We start from the raw sequence: 20,454 nt of genomic DNA on the forward strand, positions 1-20,454 counted from the left end.
TGCTTTGGTGAGTGCTGTGAAGTGTGTAAACCTGGTGATTCACAGACCTGTACCCCAGGGGATAAAAATATATGTTTATAAAAAAAAAAGAACAGGAATAAAGAGAGGCCATCAAAAAAAAAAACTTAGTAGTAAAGATCTGAAAGCTTTCCCTTAACATCAGGAACAAGACAGGATGCCCATTTTATTGTGTGTTCTAGCCAGGGAAAACAGGTAAGATAAAAATAAAAATAAAAATAAAAAGCATCCAGATTGGAAAGGAAGAAATAAAAATTAATACTATTTGCAGATGACATCAACTGGTATAAAAAAATCCTACAGGATCCAATTTTTGGAGACTCTGAATCCCACCTTTGGATCTCTTGTTTAGTATTTCAAGGAGCAATCTCAGCTCAAAGTAAGTTAATATTAGAGCCTAGGACAAAAAAACAGTATTTAAAGGGAAAAAATTGGCCAGGTTTCTTGCTTTTTCTTCCTGTGGCATTGCCCTGAGTCTGTACCCTTAGTAGGATTCCTGCCTTGGTCTGACTTCTGCACTGCTCCAGAATAAGCTCTTTCTCCTCCTTACTTATCACCTGGTTTTCTCTGGCCACAAGATTCATGAAAAATATAAATAAAGCAAAGCTTCACATGACATCAGCAAATCAGTGGTCGTATGAATACTGTCGGAACAATCAGTGACCCTGACTTGCTCATGTTGCCTTCTCAGCATGAAGGAAGAGGAAACCTCTATCATGCTTTCTTTTTGGTTCTCAGGCTCCTCTGAGTTGATGGTCATTCATGACCCATACTGCTACATGATGTATTTGTTATTATCAGGGTATGTATCACATTGCAAAGGCAAGAATGTATAGATACAAATAGTCTAGGTGCTTTTTGCCAAATGGTTCCTATTCCAGCAAAGGAGATTATTTGCAACTGTTAGAATGTTCAAAATCCTTAGTGCTATTAACATTATCAGTACAAACATTCCAAAGTCAATTTGGTGATATATACAAAAATCCTTAAAAATAGAGATACCTGTTGACCAAATAATTCCCCTTTTACAGTTACATTTTGAGAAGATAATAATATACTGAGTAAAGATTAACCATAAAGATCAACAGCCCCACCTATATGAGCAAACAACTTGGAAAGAATGAAGTGTTTAATAAGAGGAAATCAGTTCATTATGTATGACATATTTCTATTAGATACAGTGCTCTCTATATGTTAGAAATAATAGTGTAGAGTATTTAATAAATTGAGAAAATGGCAACAACACATTTAGCTAAGAATCATGTTCCAAAGCTGTATCTTCAGTAGGATCCTAGGGTGACACTGTCATTTCATCCATAACCCATTTCAGCCTGTCCCCACTGAGTTGCAGTCGTATGATTTGGGTAGCATCTACCCCAATCTCAGCTCCAGGAGTCATCATGATAGGGTTTAGCCAATCTGATTATAACAAGGTCTAAGCCAATGAGTCCATCCACATTCCTCTGGCTATAAAGGTTGGTTCTCATTTGGCCAAATCAGCATGCAACCCAGGACTCTTGCTTAGGTATTGGGAATGGACACTCTCTCTGCTTGTATAAGACAAGGCAGGTGCACAATTCTGATTACCCGGGGCAGCCATTTCACAACCATGGGGAAAACCAGCCTGCGGTTAAAGTATACTTGAGAATGCAGAACGATGCATGTGGATTCCTAAATCAGGCTAAAGACTGATACATCTCGATGTTTTCAGTTGCAGAACCAATAATTCCCATTGAATAGCATGAACTTTGTTTTCAGTACTTTTAACCAAAAACATGTTAATTACACATTCTGATTATGTTTTTAAAAAGTGTTTTTTATATTACAAAGCTAAGCAAAAAAATATCAGTAATAATTATCTTTTGGAGGTAAGGTTACCAGTGATTTTCCCATTGCTTTGTTGCTTTTCTGTAATGAATGTATACGTTAGTTTATTCAGGAAAAACCAAATATAATGATAATTAGAGTCATAATAATTATCATTATCTAAGCCAAAACCTTCAGAGCTTTAATTCCAGATGGCGATAAGACAAATGAGCTCTCCAAGTGGAGGTGAATTTATTTTTCTTTTTATACCTTTCAAAGTCATGAAATCTAATTTCTTAATTCTAAGAATCTTATTAATCTCTTCTAATAAGTTTATTAAGGAAATGAAAGTCTGATCAGCTCAAGATCCATGGACATTGATACTGGCATCAGTAAAGGTTGGTTTCAGGTGTCCTGAAATTCAGGTAGGGAGGCAGGGTGGAACCCAGTGGAAAAAACACTAGACTTAGAATCCCAGTTCTGCTGTTTCTTGATTATTTGGCCTCAGGCAATTACTTAACCTCTCTGAACTTTGATCACTTCAGGTAAAAAACTATATAATATTCTATAATATGCTCCACTGTGATTTGGACTTAATGTTATCTATGTAATCTTTCCATCTACGAAATTCTAGAGTTCTATATATGGTTCCAAATAATGCTTTATATTTGAGAAGAACTGACAGGTGCTGCCTGCTTTAGGAAGTATAAGTAAGTTCAACTCCCAATACAGATTTGATAGATTGAGAGAGATCGTCTGCAAAGCTGTGTTAAGATGGTTTCTGAGAGTCCACATGGATTCAGCAGGAGAAGGAGAAAATGATCTATTAACACTATTGTTGTGGAGAATGGGAGAATTTTGGCATTTAATAGTGAGTATTTGAATCATCAACCTGGCTTCCATGCACATAGCCAATATTGCCCTGCCCACTCCCCCCTTTTTAATTTGTAACACAGGATCCAAAATCTTTTCAAAGCCCAGTAATTTGGAAGGAAATGCATCAAAGTGTATCTGCTTCCCTTCACCTGTTCCTCTGACATTTCTTAGTCACTGCTGGTATAAGACCTTGGGTGAATAAAAGCAAAACCTTTAGTAGTTGAGAATTTGAAGGAAATTTCTTACTTGTTCCTTACACTGGATATTTCTTGTGGAAGGAGCTGTGAACAGCAACTTCCCAACTAGTTAGCAGATGTCCCAATCTCAGTTCTGAGAATGGGCAGGGCTGACAGTGACGTATTTGTTTGCAACCATGCTCACTTCTTGCTTTGGTCAAACTCATCCACAGTGTGGAACTCCAGCAGAAAGCCTTGAATAAAGATCAATGTCCTGGAGAGAAGCCAGAGGAGCTGGAGTCAGGAACCATCTATCACTGCCACAACAACACCAAGGCCACAGAGAACAGAGCAAACAAGCAAGTCTACGCCAAGTGGAAACTCTGTGCTGCTTCAGGAATATGCTTTGTTTTCATGATTGCCGAGGTCGTGGGTGAGTATTACTTAAAAGGACTTTTCTGATTAAACAAGCAAACAAGCAAAAATCTCATATCACTGCAGGAGGGTTATACAAGTTCCCCTTTTAAAGGAAGGTTTCCTATTTTTTGTAAGCACCGAGTAAGTGCAGAGTAAGCTCATTGTAGATATAGTGGAAAATATTAGGAAACAAAATAAAATTGATCACCATCCCACATTCGAGTAATAACCTCTAATAACATTGTGCAGTATTTTTGTACAATATATTTTTCTATTCATAACTCCGTTTCCTTAGCATAACTGAGAGCATGCTGAATGCTTTTGACTATGCCATCAAATACTCTTCAAAAACATTTTTATGCCTGAGTAATATTCTATAATATGCTCCACTGTGATTTACATAACCATCTCTCTATTAGAAATTCAGGGAGTTTTTTTTCCCTGCTATGGACAATGCTGCAGTGAAAACTCATGAATAAAAGTCTGCCTGCCTCTCTGGTTAATCCCTTGAAAGAGATTCCCAACAGTGGAAAATTGATTGAAGGATATAAATATTTTTATTACTTCTTGATGCATATTGCCAAACTGCTATCCAGAAAGCTGGATAGCAATTCATATGTCTGCCTACTGTATGTAAGAATGATTCTCCAAATCTTTACCAGAACTTATTTTAATCTTTTAAAAATCTTTGTTAATGTATAGGTGAATATGCTTTATTTTATTCATTTTTTTGGTTACCGTTAAAATATTTTTTGCATGCTTATTAGTAATCTAGATTTCCCTATGTTGATGCATTTCCTGCTTGCCTGTTAATGTTTCCCATTCATTTGCTTTTAGATAAGTTTATAGTGCTATATATTGATTTCTGGGAGCTCTTTATATAGTTAGGATATTGAACGTCTTATATTTGTTTTAAGTACTTTTTCAGTTTATTGTTTACTTTTAAATTTTTAGTTTGATGTAGATAAGTTTTAAATTTTATGTATGTAATTGTACCAAACATTCCATTTTGAGCTAACTTCTTTTATTGCTTTTTCATTATGTTAGTGCTTTGGTCCCCGTCTACTGAGAAGATAAACACCATTTTGTTGTTCAATATTTTGCCTTTAATTTTAAATCAGTGTGGGATTAGAAAAAAAAAAAAAGATTTGCTCTAAGGACTAAAAATTCTTTTTCTAAATGGCTAACAAAGTTTTCAGCATTATTTCTGGAATAATTAATTACTCCTTCCATTGATTTTTGATGTTTCTTTAATCAATTATCAATATTTCTGAAAGAATAAGGGTTTGGTTCTAAGGTATTTCATTGATCTGTATTGTTCTTCTCTGTTATTAGTAACCCATTTAATTAACGTAGATCTACGTGTCACAATATCTGTTGTTCTTTCTTCACTATTCCTTGTTTAACAGAAAAAAGGAAAAGCCCATTTATTTCTGTTTATTATTCTAATTAAACATGAAAATCATTGTGTTCAGTTCTCTCCAAAATTGGATTATGATTTTACTGGAATGTAAGTTAATTTGGAAACACAAATCTTTTTAAAATACTCAGTTTTCTCCTCTAGGAAAATGGTATGTTTCTCCATTTATCCCAATTTATCCATTTATCTCTAATTTGTTTTGTGATTTTAATTAGTTGGCATATTTGTATGTTTTAATAAAGGGGCAGCCTATTTCTTGCCAGGGTTATTAGGATGTGTTCGATTTACTCTTTCCAGAGGTGAGCGGTGTCTTCCTTTTTTGCATGTCCTCTTTTCTAGGTCGTTACTTTGTGCATTCTGGAAATTTTTCCATTTTGCAGGTTCATTTTATTCTCATCATTTTCCTTCTAAATGTATCTCAACCCACTTCCTTTGTTCCTCTCTCAACCATCCTCCCATCCCCTAGGAGATAACATGCACTTGTGCAAAAAAAACATATTTCTCTTCTTTTTCAATAATTATATCTCTTCTTCTGTATGTTTCATAATTTATAAGATACTACATAATATCTTATGCTAAATCAAATCTTCTGTCCAACTCTCTAGCTGTTAAATGAAATGTTTCCTGAGAGGGTAAGTATTTTCATTATGTGAATGAGGTTTTTAAATGATTAACAAATAACCAAGGATACTTATTGATTTTTATCAAGTATTTTTTCTTTTAAACACACTCTTAAAATTTTTTGACTCATTGTTGATGTGCTTCATATTCAGAGATTTCCTAATATGATATGGTCTTTGCATTTCTGGCATCGTAATGCCATCATTATGGTGCTAGAAATCACCTGGCATCATCTCCTTAATGCTTATTATGGGCCAGAAGCTGTGATGAGTGGTTGCCGTTGTGTTACCTTCCTTAATCCTGTCAAAATCCCTGAGAGGTAGGTCTTCCTCTTATTAATTGCACTATAGAGACGAGGAATCTGAAATGCAGAGTCAAGTACTCTACTTGAGTAACACACCTTGTAAGTGGGCAGGCATTCTAATTCAGGGGCTCAAATTCCTGGACTGTCATTACTGTGCCCCTCAAATAGCCTAGCCTGTGGTGGACCATTCTTTCAATGCCTTGCTCAATCTGGGTCACTCGTACATCCATTAGGATTTTTTATCTTTATTGATGATTGAAATTGATAGTTTTGTTTGGAGCTACTTTTCTAAGTTTTTGAATTAGAGTTATGCATATTAAAATGAAAACTTTAGTACCATGCTGTCTTGATGATGACAGCTTTGTAATAGAGCCTGAAGTCCGGAATTGTGATGCCACCAACGTTGGCTTTCTTTTTCAATATCCCTTTGGCTATTCGAGGTCTTTTCTGGTTCCATATAAATTTTAGAATTATTTGTTCCATTTCTTTGAAAAAGATGGATGGTACTTTGATAGGAATTGCATTAAATGTGTAGATTGCTTTAGGTAGCATAGACATTTTCACAATATTTATTCTTCCAATCCAGGAGCATGGAACATTTTTCCATTTCTTTGTGTCTTCCTCAATTTCTTTCATGAGTACTTTATAGTTTTCTGAGTATAGATTCTGTGTCTCTTTGGTTAGGTTTATTCCTAGGTATCTTATGGTTTTGGATGCAATTGTAAATGGGATTGACTCCTTAATATCTCTTTCTTCTGTCTTGCTGTTGGTGTAGAGAAATGCAACTGATTTCTGTGCATTGATTTTATATCCTGACACTTTACTAAATTCCTGTATAAGTTCTAGCAGTTTTGGAGTGGAGTCTTTTGGGTTTTCCACATATAGTATCATATCATCTGCGAAGAGTGATAATTTGACTTCTTCTTTGCCGATTTGGATGCCTTTAATTTCCTTTTGTTGTCTGATTGCTGAGGTTAGGACCTCTAGTACGATGTTGAATAGCAGTGGTGATAATGGACATCCCTGCCGTGTTCCTGACCTTAGCGGAAAAGCTTTCAGTTTTTCTCCATTGAGAATGATATTTGCAGTGGGTTTTTCATAGATGGCTTTGATGATATTGAGGTATGTGCCCTCTATCCCTACACTTTGAAGAGTTTTGATCAGGAAGGGATGTTGTACTTTGTCAAATGCTTTTTCAGCATCTATTGAGAGTATCATATGGTTCTTGTTCTTTCTTTTATTGATGTGTTGTATCACATTGACTGATTTGCGGATGTTGAACCAACCTTGCAGCCCTGGAATAAATCCCACTTGGTCGTGGTGAATAATCCTTTTAATGTACTGTTGAATCCTATTGGCTAGTATTTTGTTGAGTATTTTCGCATCTGTGTAGCAGCAATGTCCACAATAGCCAAACTATGGAAAGAACCTAGATGTCCATCAACAGATGAATGGATCAAGAAGATGTGGTATATATACACAATGGAATACTATGCAGCCATCAAAAGAAATGAAATCTTGCCATTTGCAACAACGTGGATGGAACTAGAGCGTATCATGCTTAGCGAAATAAGTCAAGCAGAGAAAGACAACTATCATATGATCTCCCTGATATGAGGAAGTGGTGATACAACATGGAGGCTTAAGTGGGTAGAAGAAGAATAAATGAAACAAGATGGGATTGGGAGGGAGACAAACCATAAGTGACTCTTAATCTCACAAAACAAACTGAGGGTTGCCGGGGGGAGGGGGTTTGGGAGAAGGGGGTGGGATTATGGACATTGGGGAGGGTATGTGATTTGGTGAGTGCTGTGAAGTGTGTAAACCTGTTGATTCACAGACCTGTACCCCTGGGGATAAAAATATATGTTTATCAAAAATAAAAAATTAAAAAAAAAATGAAAACTTTAGTTTTAATGGTACCTTATTTTAATAAAAAAATAGAAATAATTTATATAACACTGTAATTATCTCTTCCTTTTTTAAAAGAAGTCCCTGGCAAACTATCTAGGTTTGGAGACATTCTTGGAAATAATTTTTAAAATATATTTATTAGCTTCCTCCTCATTTTTTGAGGTACTCAAAATTTCTACTGCTCCAGCAAATTTTGGTCTTTTATGTTTTTCCGAAGTCAGCCATCTAATAGAAATTTTCCAATCTATTACCATACATTGGAACATGACAGTTTCACATTAACATTCTCTTGTTTATTCTAGCTACTTTCTCATTTTAATATTGTTTATATATTTTCTTTTCCTTGATTTAACTTGATAGATGTCTAGTTTCTTTACGTTATTTATATGTGTATGTCTATGTGTGTATAGGATAAATTATCTAAATCTTTCTTCTATTTTTAAAAATTAATTTATTTTCAGCATAACAGTATTCATTATTTTTTCACCACACCCAGTGCTCCATGCAATCCATGCCCTCTATAATACCCACCACTTGACCCCAACCTCCCACCCCCTCGCCACTTCAAACCCCTCAGATTGTTTTTCAGAGTCCATAGTCTCTCATGATTCACCTTCCCTTCCAATTTACCCCAACTCCCTTCTCCTCTCGAACTCCCCACGTCCTCCATGCTATTTGTTATGCTCCACAAATAATTCACAATTTTGGCTTTAAAAATATTTGTTGGTTCCTCTTTCTTCAAGGTCGTAGTCTTATTGTGTTTTAGTATCTTGAGTTGTATATTTCTCTAATTCTTTTTATCCTTTCTTTTTATTAATAATAAAATTATGTTTAGTTATGAACTTAGTCTGAATGTTTTTGTATGCAATGTAGCTCATCTATTATTCCCCCTCCCCAAATAAAAAAAAGAATACTAGGAACACCCTGGCACGTGGTACCATAAGATATTCTTACTCCATTACCAGAATTACCTGTTACACTCTTACCAATATTTTTGATTAATTTTCCTTTACCCAAAAGGTGGGCTAAATTAATGATAATCTAAGACTGGAGGAAAACAGAACCTGTTATAGTTTTTGTTTTTGTTTTGTTTTTGTTTGGTTTGGTTTTGTGCTATCACAGCTAACAATCAGAATTAATTGGTTTCTTAAACCTCTTGAGTCTTATGACCTATATATTCATACTCAGACTTTAATACTTTCTGAAAACTGGAAAAGAACTTAGACTCATGCAGTCCAAGAAAAACCCAGGGTTGACACATAATTTTCCAGTCAAAGATTATAAAAGTAATTGATACCACATACTTTCTAGAGCCAGGCTAAGTCTTTTGAAGGAACCAATGTAATAGCTTGATGAAGTTGCAAAGAATTTACTTCGACTAGTTCCAATCTAAAAATTCACTTGGAAAATCCACTGACATTTATGCCAGGGGTGTGTGTATATATATATATATATATATATATATATATATATATATATATTTTATTAGTTAAATTCATAAGATCGCAGACAGCATTCTATTGTTCATGTAGGAGATAGATAAAACGGAAAATTTAAAAAACAGAACCTATTCAGAATGTGGCTTTAAAAAGGTGGTATTCTGGAAATTCATAGCATTCCAGATAAAATACTGGCATCACTGCATGCAAACACAGGTCCACAAGCTGTAGACACTGGCTTTTTCTCTCCAGTACCTTCCTTCTCTGCTGTCCCCAGAATCCATGTAGATGCTGAGAACAGATGGCATCTTCTCTCTAGGTGATGTCTCTTCAACAGTCTGAAATGGGATGGTCTTCCATTCATAAAACTCACTTTTCTCCTTGTGCTTTTCCTTTGCCCTGTCATGTTGCTTTAAAATGACTTATACTTTTAGGGGAGAGGGATGAAAAACTATTCACTTGGAGTGAACAAATCAATCTTCCTCTTCTCTCTCATTCTTAATCGTTAATTAGTCCGTAAGTTCTATTCTGGCTTCAGTTTGGAGCCAGAAGAAAGTGATGTTGTCAGTAAAGGAATGAAGCGGAAACTGACAGACTCATTTAGAATTCGAGCTGCACTCATTTTGAAATGCTCTCTCTCAAACATTGCTCTCGTCATGTTAAATCTGTCTTCAGAATTTCAACGGTTCCACTTTGCCTAGTTCAGTGTTGCACCATGTTTCCCCCAACACGGCAAGCACAGGAAACATTACTGTACTGGGGTAGACCCACAGGCGTGTTGTAGCCGGGAGAGGCTGGTTCAGGGGCTCTCTCTGTGCTAGGGGCACTTGGCGACCCCAAGTGAAAAGAGAGCAACATATTCAAATGCGCGGGCATTCCGGAAAAAAAATGAAAAATTCTTACTTTGACTTTCAAGTCATCCCACCATCTGGCTGCCGAAGTGACCATTAATCTCTTTCTTTTATGACGTCACTAATGACTCTTCTGTTTCACCTATTTACCTATCCTGTGCAAAATAACCATTGTATCTTAAAGTCTCTGTAGCTTTTGCTTATGTCTTTTTATTTGGATGGAAAAGGCCTCTCCTCATTCCCCACACTCATCAAAACCCTAATCCTCATTCAAGACCCCAACCAGACCTCACCTGAAGCCATTCTTGACCAGGTCAGAGAAAGAAACTGTTATTCCCTGGTCACTTTTGGGAATCTGGGAGGGTCCTCATACAGGGTGTGAGATTTGAGACAGGCCTCAAAGTTTGAGTAGGAATTGAAAAGTAGGCTAAGAGGGAGATGAAAAGTCCTTGCAGAGGGAGGCCTCATGAGCAGTACCTGATCACTGCCGTGGTCCAGGAGGCAGTAGATATCAGCTTTGCCTGGACAGATTTTAAGTGGGTAGGTTAGCAATAGGACAGGAAATCTATACCGTTGGAAAGAATTCAAGTGATTCTTGATGTGTAGCTTCATCTGGGGGCCACTGTTTGCAGTGGTCAAAGATTGCTTTTTGCAGAAGCTTCCTCGTACTCACTGTGCTGACTGCAGTTCCGGTCCTCTTAGACCAAGAAACTCATGCTCAGAGGCAAGGCTGGGTATGACATGCCAAGTGAGACTATTCAGAGACTCTGGGTCTTTCTTATAGGGAGACTAGAGAGGGGGAAAGCTCTCTATCCTCTACAAATATTCTGCTGCGTATACACTCTACAGTGCTGTTTGACCTTTTGGCCGCAGTTTCATGTTAGGATCTTACAGTGTGAATGATGGTGCACAGCTCTACATGATTGGCCCATTAGGAGTTTCACATGGTTATTGGGGTTGTGCCATTGGCAAAGCCAGGCAAGCTGCAAAGACAGAAATAGAAAAACTTCAGATGAAAGAAATGACCTGCAGTGATATTGTTAAAGAAGTTGCAAAAATAATTTACATAGTACATGATGAAGTTAAGGATAAAGCTTTTGAACTAGATCTCAGCTGGGTTGGTGAAATATCTAAAAGAAGACATGAAATTGTTCCAAAAGATATAAAGGAAGAGGCAGAGAAATATGCTAAGGAACCATTGAAGGAATAAGATGAATCAGATGATGATATTATGTAACATTTCAGCACCTATTTTAAATTTCTAATACAGTCCCATGTAATAACTCTTGAGCCCTGTGGATTATCTACCAATTTTTATTAAATTTTTGTCTCGTAACAAAAAAAACCTAGAGCTTTTTTTTTGTTATATATAAACCTGGAGCTTCCCAAGTCCAACCTTCCTTGCTAAGGGCAAAGTAGTCTATCTCCAGTAAGACAATAAATATCATAGAGACAGAGCAGAGCCCCCAAATGTATTTTGAACCTTAGGATTAGGCTGCACTTGATCCAATCCTGCCCAGATTTGTTCTCAGTTTTTGTTGTGTGCCAGTAAATCATCATTTTGTTGTTGTTGCTGAAGGTGGTTTGAGTCAGGCATTTATGACTTAAAACTGGACCTCTCTAAGGTCTTATCTAAGTCAGTGATGTAAGATAAAAGATGGCGAGTGAAGAGCAGAACTAGAATGGTAGTTGTGTTCAAGAAAGACCATGAGGTCTGGCTGGAGAATCTGATTAATTCTGCAGGCCTTGCCGAATAACTGACATTTAGAACAGGGGAGAACCAGGTCATGGGGCTGTGTTTCGAGAGAGAATTGGCCACAGAGCAGACTGGTGGAAGTAATTAAAGAAAGCAATGAACATTAGTGTGTCTGCTGTCAAGGGGCCTTTGGAGCTGTTGAACTGGGAATCTTTCTGATGACTTGTGAAAATTCCTAATTATGGGAAGGCCTTAACATGCATATATAAATGTGCATCCCTATTTAAAAAGACAGATATATGGACACTGAGAATTCACAAGAATCAGCTCAAAGATGGCCAGCACTGGAAGCAACTGAGAATGGTTGGAGAGAGATGTGCTGAAGGAGGATTGTTTAGGATGTGAAGCAGAGTTGGGGGACCCAGGGGATTGCTAGACAGGAAAGCAGAGCTGGGAGTGGCCTGGGAAAGATAGTTAAGTATCTCAGAGTCCAAGATTTCTCCCAGAGAAAGCTATGGCTGGGTGGTTTGATAACCACAAGCTTTACTGATAAGGAGGCTTACTTTGTACTACCATCAGAGTATCTCAGAGGCTTAGGCTCATTATATTTTTTGAGGTTCCTGGTATTAAAAATTTTTTAAAGTGTCCAAACACATCTATGCAAAATGCAGTGTGTTTTAAACACTTGTTAAGTAATAACTCTCTGCATTGAGCTTTTGATAGTATAATTTTGTTCTTATAGTATAATAATGCTATTGTCATATATATTATTAATATGCTATTATATAGTATAATAATGCTATTCATAAGACAGTTAAAGGATTTTAAAAATATGAATTTATAGCAGACAGCAGTGTCGTCTAGTAACGGGACACAGGCTAATGTCAGTTTTGCTTCTTTCATTCTGGTCGGAATGTCTCTGTTCTCCACAGAGCTTGCCTTGTGTACTTAACTCCCACTCTCTGAGCCTGAGGTGAGTATGAGATGCTGGCCCAATGGCTCCCCCAATGGCCTCTCACCCCACAGGCCCTAAGAGAGTGCATTTCCAGAACTTAGTCCTCTCCAGTCTTGTTATCAGTACACTGTTTTCTCTATCTTGTCAATAATCCATACATGAGAGCTCCTGCCTTCCTCATGGCCTCCTTGTATTTCCTTGACTCTTACTGTTGTGCCTTAACCTCCAGCTTCCCCTCCCTTCAGGTCTGCCTCCACACTGTCGGCCAAGATCTCTCTCTTCAACACAGATCTGAGTATGTCACAACCTCGCCTCAAAATCAAAGTAGATACCCCATCCCATAGGATAACATTCAGATTCTTTTTTTTTTTTTAACATTCAAATTCTTTAGCCTGATCTAGCTTCCCACAAGTGGGTTCCCCACCCACGTTTCCACTCCTATTTCTGGTTATTCCTCCGATACGCCACACCTCTCGTTTTTCCACAATGGCGCCATCTTCTTTCATTTCTGTCTGCTCTTTCTGCTCTTACCCTTTCCTGAAAAACTCTTCCCCTCTAGCTCAGTCTTACCCCTCCTTCTTGTGAAAAGTTCCTCAGTGCTCCTGAGGAGAGCAGTTGTCTGACCCTCCAGCCCACCACCGATGTCTTCAGCACAGCGAATGTTGGATGATGAGGGCACTGAAGACGGGGACTGCAATGTGTTTAACGTTATCTTTGTATACCCCATCCCTGTACTGCACACAGCAAGGGCTCAATAAACACCAGCTGGGTGGCTGCGTTCATTGTCAGTAATACCCCACGCTTTTCAGAAGCAAATGCGAGTTCAGTCAGAAACTATCTCTTGGACCCAGTTTTCTCCATAGGACTCAGCATGATTGCTCATGGTTTTCTGGACTGTTCTTATAAATAGCAATGATGGTTGCAAAATGATTCTCACTTCCCGGGCCTCCATATAAATGGGCTTCTTCCAAAGCAAGTTCTTTTTCTCACTCAGTTGCCTCATGATTCAGCTGAGCCTGTTGAAGAGCCCTCATAGGACTCCATTTCCTTGCCTTAAGCTACAACTGGAGCCCAGAACATGGAGTGGCCACCATGGTTCTTTGCTGAGATGGTGGACAGCTGCTCATTGGCATGTAGCCATTCTTCATGGAAGAAATAATGCATTATTAACACAGCTTTATTATCAGACCTGAGTTTGGCAGACAGAACAACGTTAGAGGATAATTGGAAGAAAAGCTGATTTGTTAGCAAAATGTTGCTTTTTTGGCTAATGAATCATGCTGATTTTTTTGCACTGACAGCTCAGTAACAAGCTTGAACACTACTTTGCTTCAGACCATTAAACTTTGACAAACCAGTTATTAACTACAGCTAGAGCCAGGGGTCTGTGGGGATTATTGCAATTATGAGCCATATATGTAATTTTTAAAAATCATTAGTTGAGACAAGGTGAGTCTGATGATAGAGGGGCTGGTGACTGATAGTCCCTGTTGCCTCGTCATACGCAGGCAATAAACAGCTGCTGGAAGGACAGTGGGTCAGCAATAGCTCTTTTTGGGGGAGAGGTAGTAAGAGCAACAAAGATTGAGCTCCGACAACGAGCCCTGTTTGGGAAGGAAGAGACAAAAATTTCTTATCAAATGGGAAGAAGAGGTAGATGGAATCCATGTTAAGACTTTTCCTCATAAAGTTTTATGAGTCTGTGGCATCATTCACCAGCTATGGTTAGTATGTATGTGACACTAGTTGCATTCTGGGTCCCTAATCCTATGGAATGTTCTGCCTCCCCTAGGTGGGCACATTGCCGGGAGTCTTGCTGTCCTCACAGACGCTGCCCATCTCTTAATTGACCTGACCAGTTTCCTGCTCAGTCTCTTCTCCTTGTGGTTGTCATCAAAGCCCCCTTCGAAGCAGCTGACATTTGGATGGCACCGGGCAGGTACAGCTCACCCACTGAGGATTCATGGCCAAGGAGCTGGGCAGTCAGACCAAGGATAAAAACAGAAGAGGCAAAGGAAGGCCTCATTCAAAAATCCCTTAGAGGCATGTTGGTGTACACAATGTAAAGGATGTGAGTGTGGGAACATGTGTTCTTGATGTTGATTTGGCAAAAAGATAAATTGTGCTTCCTCTACTCCAATGGGACAATAAGAACATCTGTATGGCTTTAACAAACACCCCAGTCCAAGGTCTCAGTGTATGGTAACAGCCACCATACCATTCATTAGGCTACTCTGCATCTGGGGGGGAGGATGACATAAAGCTTCTACCATTCTGCCCACTAAGGGACAGAGAGCCCAAGACAGCTGGAGAAATTAAAGAAGTTTAGGTAACAGGTAAGTTGAGAATAGAATGTGAAGGGGAATTTAGGGCAGAGCGAGGCTGACAGAGCCTGCCTTCCTTGAAAGCTACCGTTAGATACAGACCACAACATATATACTGACAGTGTGGGCTGTGGTTTTTCAAGCTTGGGCTGGTAGGAAGTTCTAATTTCACACCAAATAATTTATCATCACAAGTGTTTTGAATTACCTTTCCTTTACCATTCAGAGAGAGTAGGAGAAGGAGAGCGAGAGAGGAGGCAATAAACATCAATAAAAAGAATTTGTGACAATGTGATCTGAAGATGCTTTCCAGTCCCTGAACAGTGCTACATTTGGAAAACGTGTATCTTTGGCTGAGCACCTGCCATTTTTCTGTATACATTTTCACATGTACTTCCCCCTTTCTGATACTATTGGTCAAAGTTGTTTTGCAAACATAGGATGTTTTGTAAACATGGACAGAACTTAGAATTTAGAATCCTGCTTGTATTTTCTCAAATATTTTCTCCTGGGAATGGAAGCCCATGAGCCTGGAAGACAAACGCTGTCCACTAGAACTCTCTGCTTCAGAAGAAATGTTCTATCATATAGAGTATAATGTGACCATAGAGCACTTTCTTTTCTTTTTAATTTAAAATTTTTTTTTAAAGTAGGCTCCACACCCAGCATGGAGCCCACCATGGGGCTTGAACTCATGACCCTGAGATCAGGACCTGAGCTGGGATCGAGAGGCAGATGCTCAACCAACTGAATGACCCAGGTGCCCTAATAGAGCACTTTCAACGTGGCTACTGCTACTGAAGAACCGGATTTTTAATTTTACTTAATTTAAGTGGAAACAGCCACATGGGATGATGGTCCCCACGCGAGGCAGCACTGCTTTAGACATAAAGGTGAAAGTGAACTAGCTTGTCCACATGTAATTTCATGGATGGCTTCGTTTAGGAAGAAGCTAACTACAAAAAGCGAATTTATTTAAAAAAAAATTAGTGGCTATTAAGACAGGCACCATGCGGATGTGGTAACAATCATGAAGGTTGTTGTTTTGTAAATGACTCAAGTCTGGGAAATAACCCCACACTAGGAAGCAATACGTGCCTGGCCACTGACTGCCAGAGATTTCTAGACCCTCCTAGGCTTTTAGTACCTACTTACAAGGTTAAGTTAAAGATCAGGGTGAGGTGTTAAGAACTCCTAAGTGAGCAAAGGTGCTTTATTCAGCCTGCAGACTAAACACTATCTTATCTTTAAATATTCATGTAAATGTCTCCACACATACTTCTTTTCCATATGTTGTTCTTAAAATGCAGTCAGAGTGTTGATGTACCTCTGAGCTTGCCTCTGTGCTTATAATACATTGGGTTGGCAAATGAAACTCATTTTCATCAAGTGCCCTCTGAAGCCTTCCCTTGTTACTATTTTATTCCACACAAGGTACCAGTACTGGCAAATTGTAAATGTTTTATGGTGAAATTAAGAATTTCTAAACACATTGTACTCTTTGTGTCTCATTATTTCATCCCCTAATAAGTTTCAATCATTTTAGCACCTGTTTAAATTAAAATCCCCAAGGAAAAGAGCAATGGCAGATAGCAATTAAATGCTCTAAATATTTGCTAGAAATTACCTAGTAATACGGAGCATACTGAACTCAGACACTGGTGCTTTGTGAATGCAACATTCAAGTGCCTCATCTTAGTGCCAAAACCCATCCACACTTTCGCTTTGTGAATCACTGAGTGAACTAGTTTAAAGCCTCTTTGGGGTGGGGGGCAGGGTGCATCAAGGAACTTTAATGCCTTCGGACTCTTGGGAGGTTACGGTGATTCACAAATTCTTTGTGTATGGGTGTCTGTGTGCTTGAATCCCTAGAGATCCTTGGTGCCCTGCTGTCCATCCTGTGCATCTGGGTGGTGACTGGGGTCTTGGTGTACCTGGCATTCGAACGGCTGCTCCACCCCGATTACCAGATCCAGGCGACTGTGATGATCCTAGTTTCCGGCTGTGCTGTGGCAGCCAACATTATGTAAGTCTCCCCACCCACTGTCCATCGACATTGTCTTCAACCCTGTGTGGATGCAGATGGTATGGTTTGGGTTGATGTTGTTTATTTTTGCTTAATTCCTCCTACTTGTGAAGATGGTAAATTGAATAAATTGCCATCGGGGTAGGGCGGAGGCAGGATCTGAGTCTAGATCCACCAGGTCCGGAATCGAGCTCCTAACCAGTCTGCTCTCTCCTGCAGCTGATGGTTCCATGCGACATAGGACTTATTCCTATCTAGCTTTTTGTTACACAAACACATTATGGGTTCCCAGAGGGCTGGGTTGGAAGGTCTCTTAAATTTTTATTTACTTCAGTTCCTTTTCTACTTTTGAATTCTCTTTTGCAACATCCCTATAAAACAGTCATCAGTGTCCTATATTTTAAAGGAACTAATAATAGGGAGTTCATTTTTCTCCAAAGCAATTTATTTTATCTTTATATCATTGTGACCGCATGAAAATTCCTTCTTAAGCTGTATTAGCTAAACTCTCTCTTTAGTTTCTACCTGTTGGTCCATTCCCTTATCCAAGTAGTCTTAATTCGTTCTCATGAGACATGCGATGTCTTACTGGACGTGTGATCATTGCCATATTGCTGTTCTCTTACCCAGATAAACTATCTGATTGTTCATGATAAGGGGGTTTTGAGGCCAGGCCTTTGATCTTTTTTGGTTGATTTGTTCCTTCCCATTTGATAGCTTGATTCTGGGCAATGCTACTTAAAACTGTATTATCTATCTATCTATCCATCTACTTATGAATCATCTGTGGTAGACAGAATAATGCCCCTTCAAAGATTTCCACATTCTAATCCTTGGAACTTCTGAGTATGTTAACTTACATGGCAAAAAGAACGTTGCAAATGTGATTAAGTTAAGGATGGACTTTGAGATGGGGAAATCTCCCATCTGTCTGGGTTATCCAGACAGGCCCAGTGTAACCCAAAAGATCCTTGTTAAGAGGGACACTTGAGGTCAGAGGGAAGGGAAGATGCTGCATTGTTGGCTTTGAAGATAAAGGATCCTGGAGCCAACAAATATGAGTTACCTCCCGAAGCTGGAAAAGATAAGACAGCAAATTCTCTCCTAGAGTCTCTATAAGGAATGCAGTCCTGCATACCACTGATCTCCAGAACTATAAAATAATACATGTACATTGTTCTAAGCCCCAAAGTCTTAAGATAACTTGTTATAGCAGCAAAAAAGAGACTCATACACTATGTATCATCTGTCTTTCAATGCAACATGACACATGCAATGAGACAGGCTCATACATGAAAGTGAAGAAGACAGTGACAGAAGAAGAATTGCATTTTAAAGAGTGTCTTTTAAGGGAGGGCACAATGGAATCCCTGGTATTAGGGGAAAATCTAAATGTGTACATTTTGGAAAAGCTCCTCAGTTCACTCTAATCCCTTACCTTGTGCCTGCCTCAGTTCCTTTCTTCTTGGTGTGCAAATCATTGCTCAAAATCTCTGAGATTTGCTCGACCACTCCGAGAGGGGTATTGACTGCTATTAGTGAGTAGATCCCTATTTCCATCCTGCTAACTTGAAAATGTGTTTCGTATTGGCACCAGGAGAAAAAGTGTGTGGAGACTAATGCAAATCTATCTCCACAAGGAGACAGATAAGGCAGAGCACATGTGCTGCTGACTGGAGGTCAATAACATTGTCTTTGTATAAGGAGAACAGTACGTCCACAAGACAGCAGGGAAAACGAAAATATTAATAATTTCATGAGAGTTCTATGTCATATAGGTTGTGTTGATGCTACATGAATATGAAGGACACACCTAGCTAACTACCCCATAAATCGAGAACCCTGATGATCAAGTTTGAGTTTCTAAATAGATACCATCCAAATTATCTTCTTACTGCAATTGCTTTTGAACTTTGACCTTAATGCTGCAGGTGCTTCTCATACTTGGGGAGACAAGGGAATGGAAAGTGGTAACTTCCCTGTGCAAGTAAGTAGTTATTTATGGATAAAGATACTGAGTGACTATAATGTTTTCTCCCAGAACTGGGATTACAGGTTTCAAGTGATGCTAGATGTTGCGTTGTCTGAATACAGAAATATCAGAACCAGAATTTCAATCCAACTCGAGTGCTTTGTCTGACTGTTTTGTTAGCTATAGTACCACTTCTTAGTAGACTTGCTAAAATTATAATTTTTAAAAATTTATTTGGGTCTTTTTAAAATCTCTGCCATCTCCATCATACTTAAAGCTACTTGGGGGAGGGACCATGTCTATTTTACTCACCTTTATACCTCAAGCATTTAACAATGCCTGCACACAAGAGCCCCAAAGGAAGTTGTTTTTTTTTTAATAAAATGAGTAAAAGAATGAATGACAATATGATAAGCACACATAAGTAGACTTAGGAAAAGGGTATGTTTAACTGTCAGCCGAATCAGGCTGTCTGAAGATTCTTAAGTGGAAACTATTAATTAAGGGTGAATTTCTGCCTTAGCAGCAACTATCTAAAAACCGTGCATTATGTAATGATCAAATAGCAGTCATTCTACCTTATGGTGATGACCTTACATTTTACAAGACACTTTACTGGTGAATAGACTGGGATACCTGGTACTAAACAATAATTTTTTAAAACTTTGCTCCAAAATAAAATCAGGTACATAATTTATAGTGCCTAATACTTATCTCCTTGACTTGGATAGGAAATACTAAATTTTACAATATGTTCTATATAGGAAGAGAACGAGTCTGCAGCTCATACTCTTAGGACCATATAAAATATACATATGTTTATATGTATATATTTCTCTCTATATATTACTACATGCATTTGCATGTTAAATTACATACATATTTACATATATATTTAAAATACATTACTATATTTTAGTTTCTTGTTAATAGCTATATATATATATAAACACATGACTATCATCACTGGCCATTAAAAATTATTCAGATTTTAAGTTCTCATAGGAATGCACAAAATTGGGTGTCTGGGTTATGGACATTGGGGAGGGTATGTGATATGGTGAGTGCTGTGAAGTGTATAAGCCTGATGATTCACAGACGTGTACCCCTGGGGCAAATAATACAATATATGTTGCTAAAAATAATTATAAACACTTTTTAAATTATTTTTTAAATGCACAAAATTAAGTAAAATATTTTTAAAAATCTGACCTTGATGAGATTTTATTTTTTTTCCTACCCCTTTCTGCAGCTTTTTGCATTTGAAAGCAGTACATTTATTTAGCTCCCACCAAAGCTCAGCTTTAAGCCTAGCTTAGTGCCTGACACTCAGTAGACCCTCAATAAATACTTCCTCTCCTCATTGCCAAATAGTGTCATCTAGGAAGTGATGCTTTCCAGTTTTCATGTGAACAAGAGTAGCATTGGGTAGATGGTAGAGAAAGCAGAGGTGAATTTTGTTGTCTGTCCTCATATAAAAATTTAAAATTCTATGATGCGTGTATTTTCCAAATTAGTCCAAAATAGTACATTTTACAGCATTAATATTTCAACTCTCTGAGACCCAGCATAATACATGCTCTTGCCAACTCTCCATTATGCTGCATAGGTTTTCAAGGGCTAACCTCATGTGTGCCAA

The 20,454-nt window shown here is 38.2% G+C and overlaps 1 protein-coding gene across 1 annotated transcript in view; it reads left to right on the forward strand.

Moving 5' to 3' along the window:
* SLC30A8 (solute carrier family 30 member 8) overlaps positions 1–20,454 on the forward strand; it is a 37,953-nt gene that overhangs the window by 10,079 nt on the left and 7,420 nt on the right. The window contains exons 2-4 of the mRNA XM_059392952.1: positions 3,110–3,309; positions 14,286–14,432; positions 16,690–16,843. Of these exons, the coding sequence (XP_059248935.1) occupies positions 3,110–3,309; positions 14,286–14,432; positions 16,690–16,843 (501 nt within the window). The remainder of the gene's footprint in view (positions 1–3,109; positions 3,310–14,285; positions 14,433–16,689; positions 16,844–20,454) is intronic.

This window comes from Mustela nigripes, chromosome 3 (genome assembly GCF_022355385.1).
Source record: "Mustela nigripes isolate SB6536 chromosome 3, MUSNIG.SB6536, whole genome shotgun sequence".
Taxonomy (NCBI): Eukaryota; Metazoa; Chordata; class Mammalia; order Carnivora; family Mustelidae; genus Mustela; species Mustela nigripes.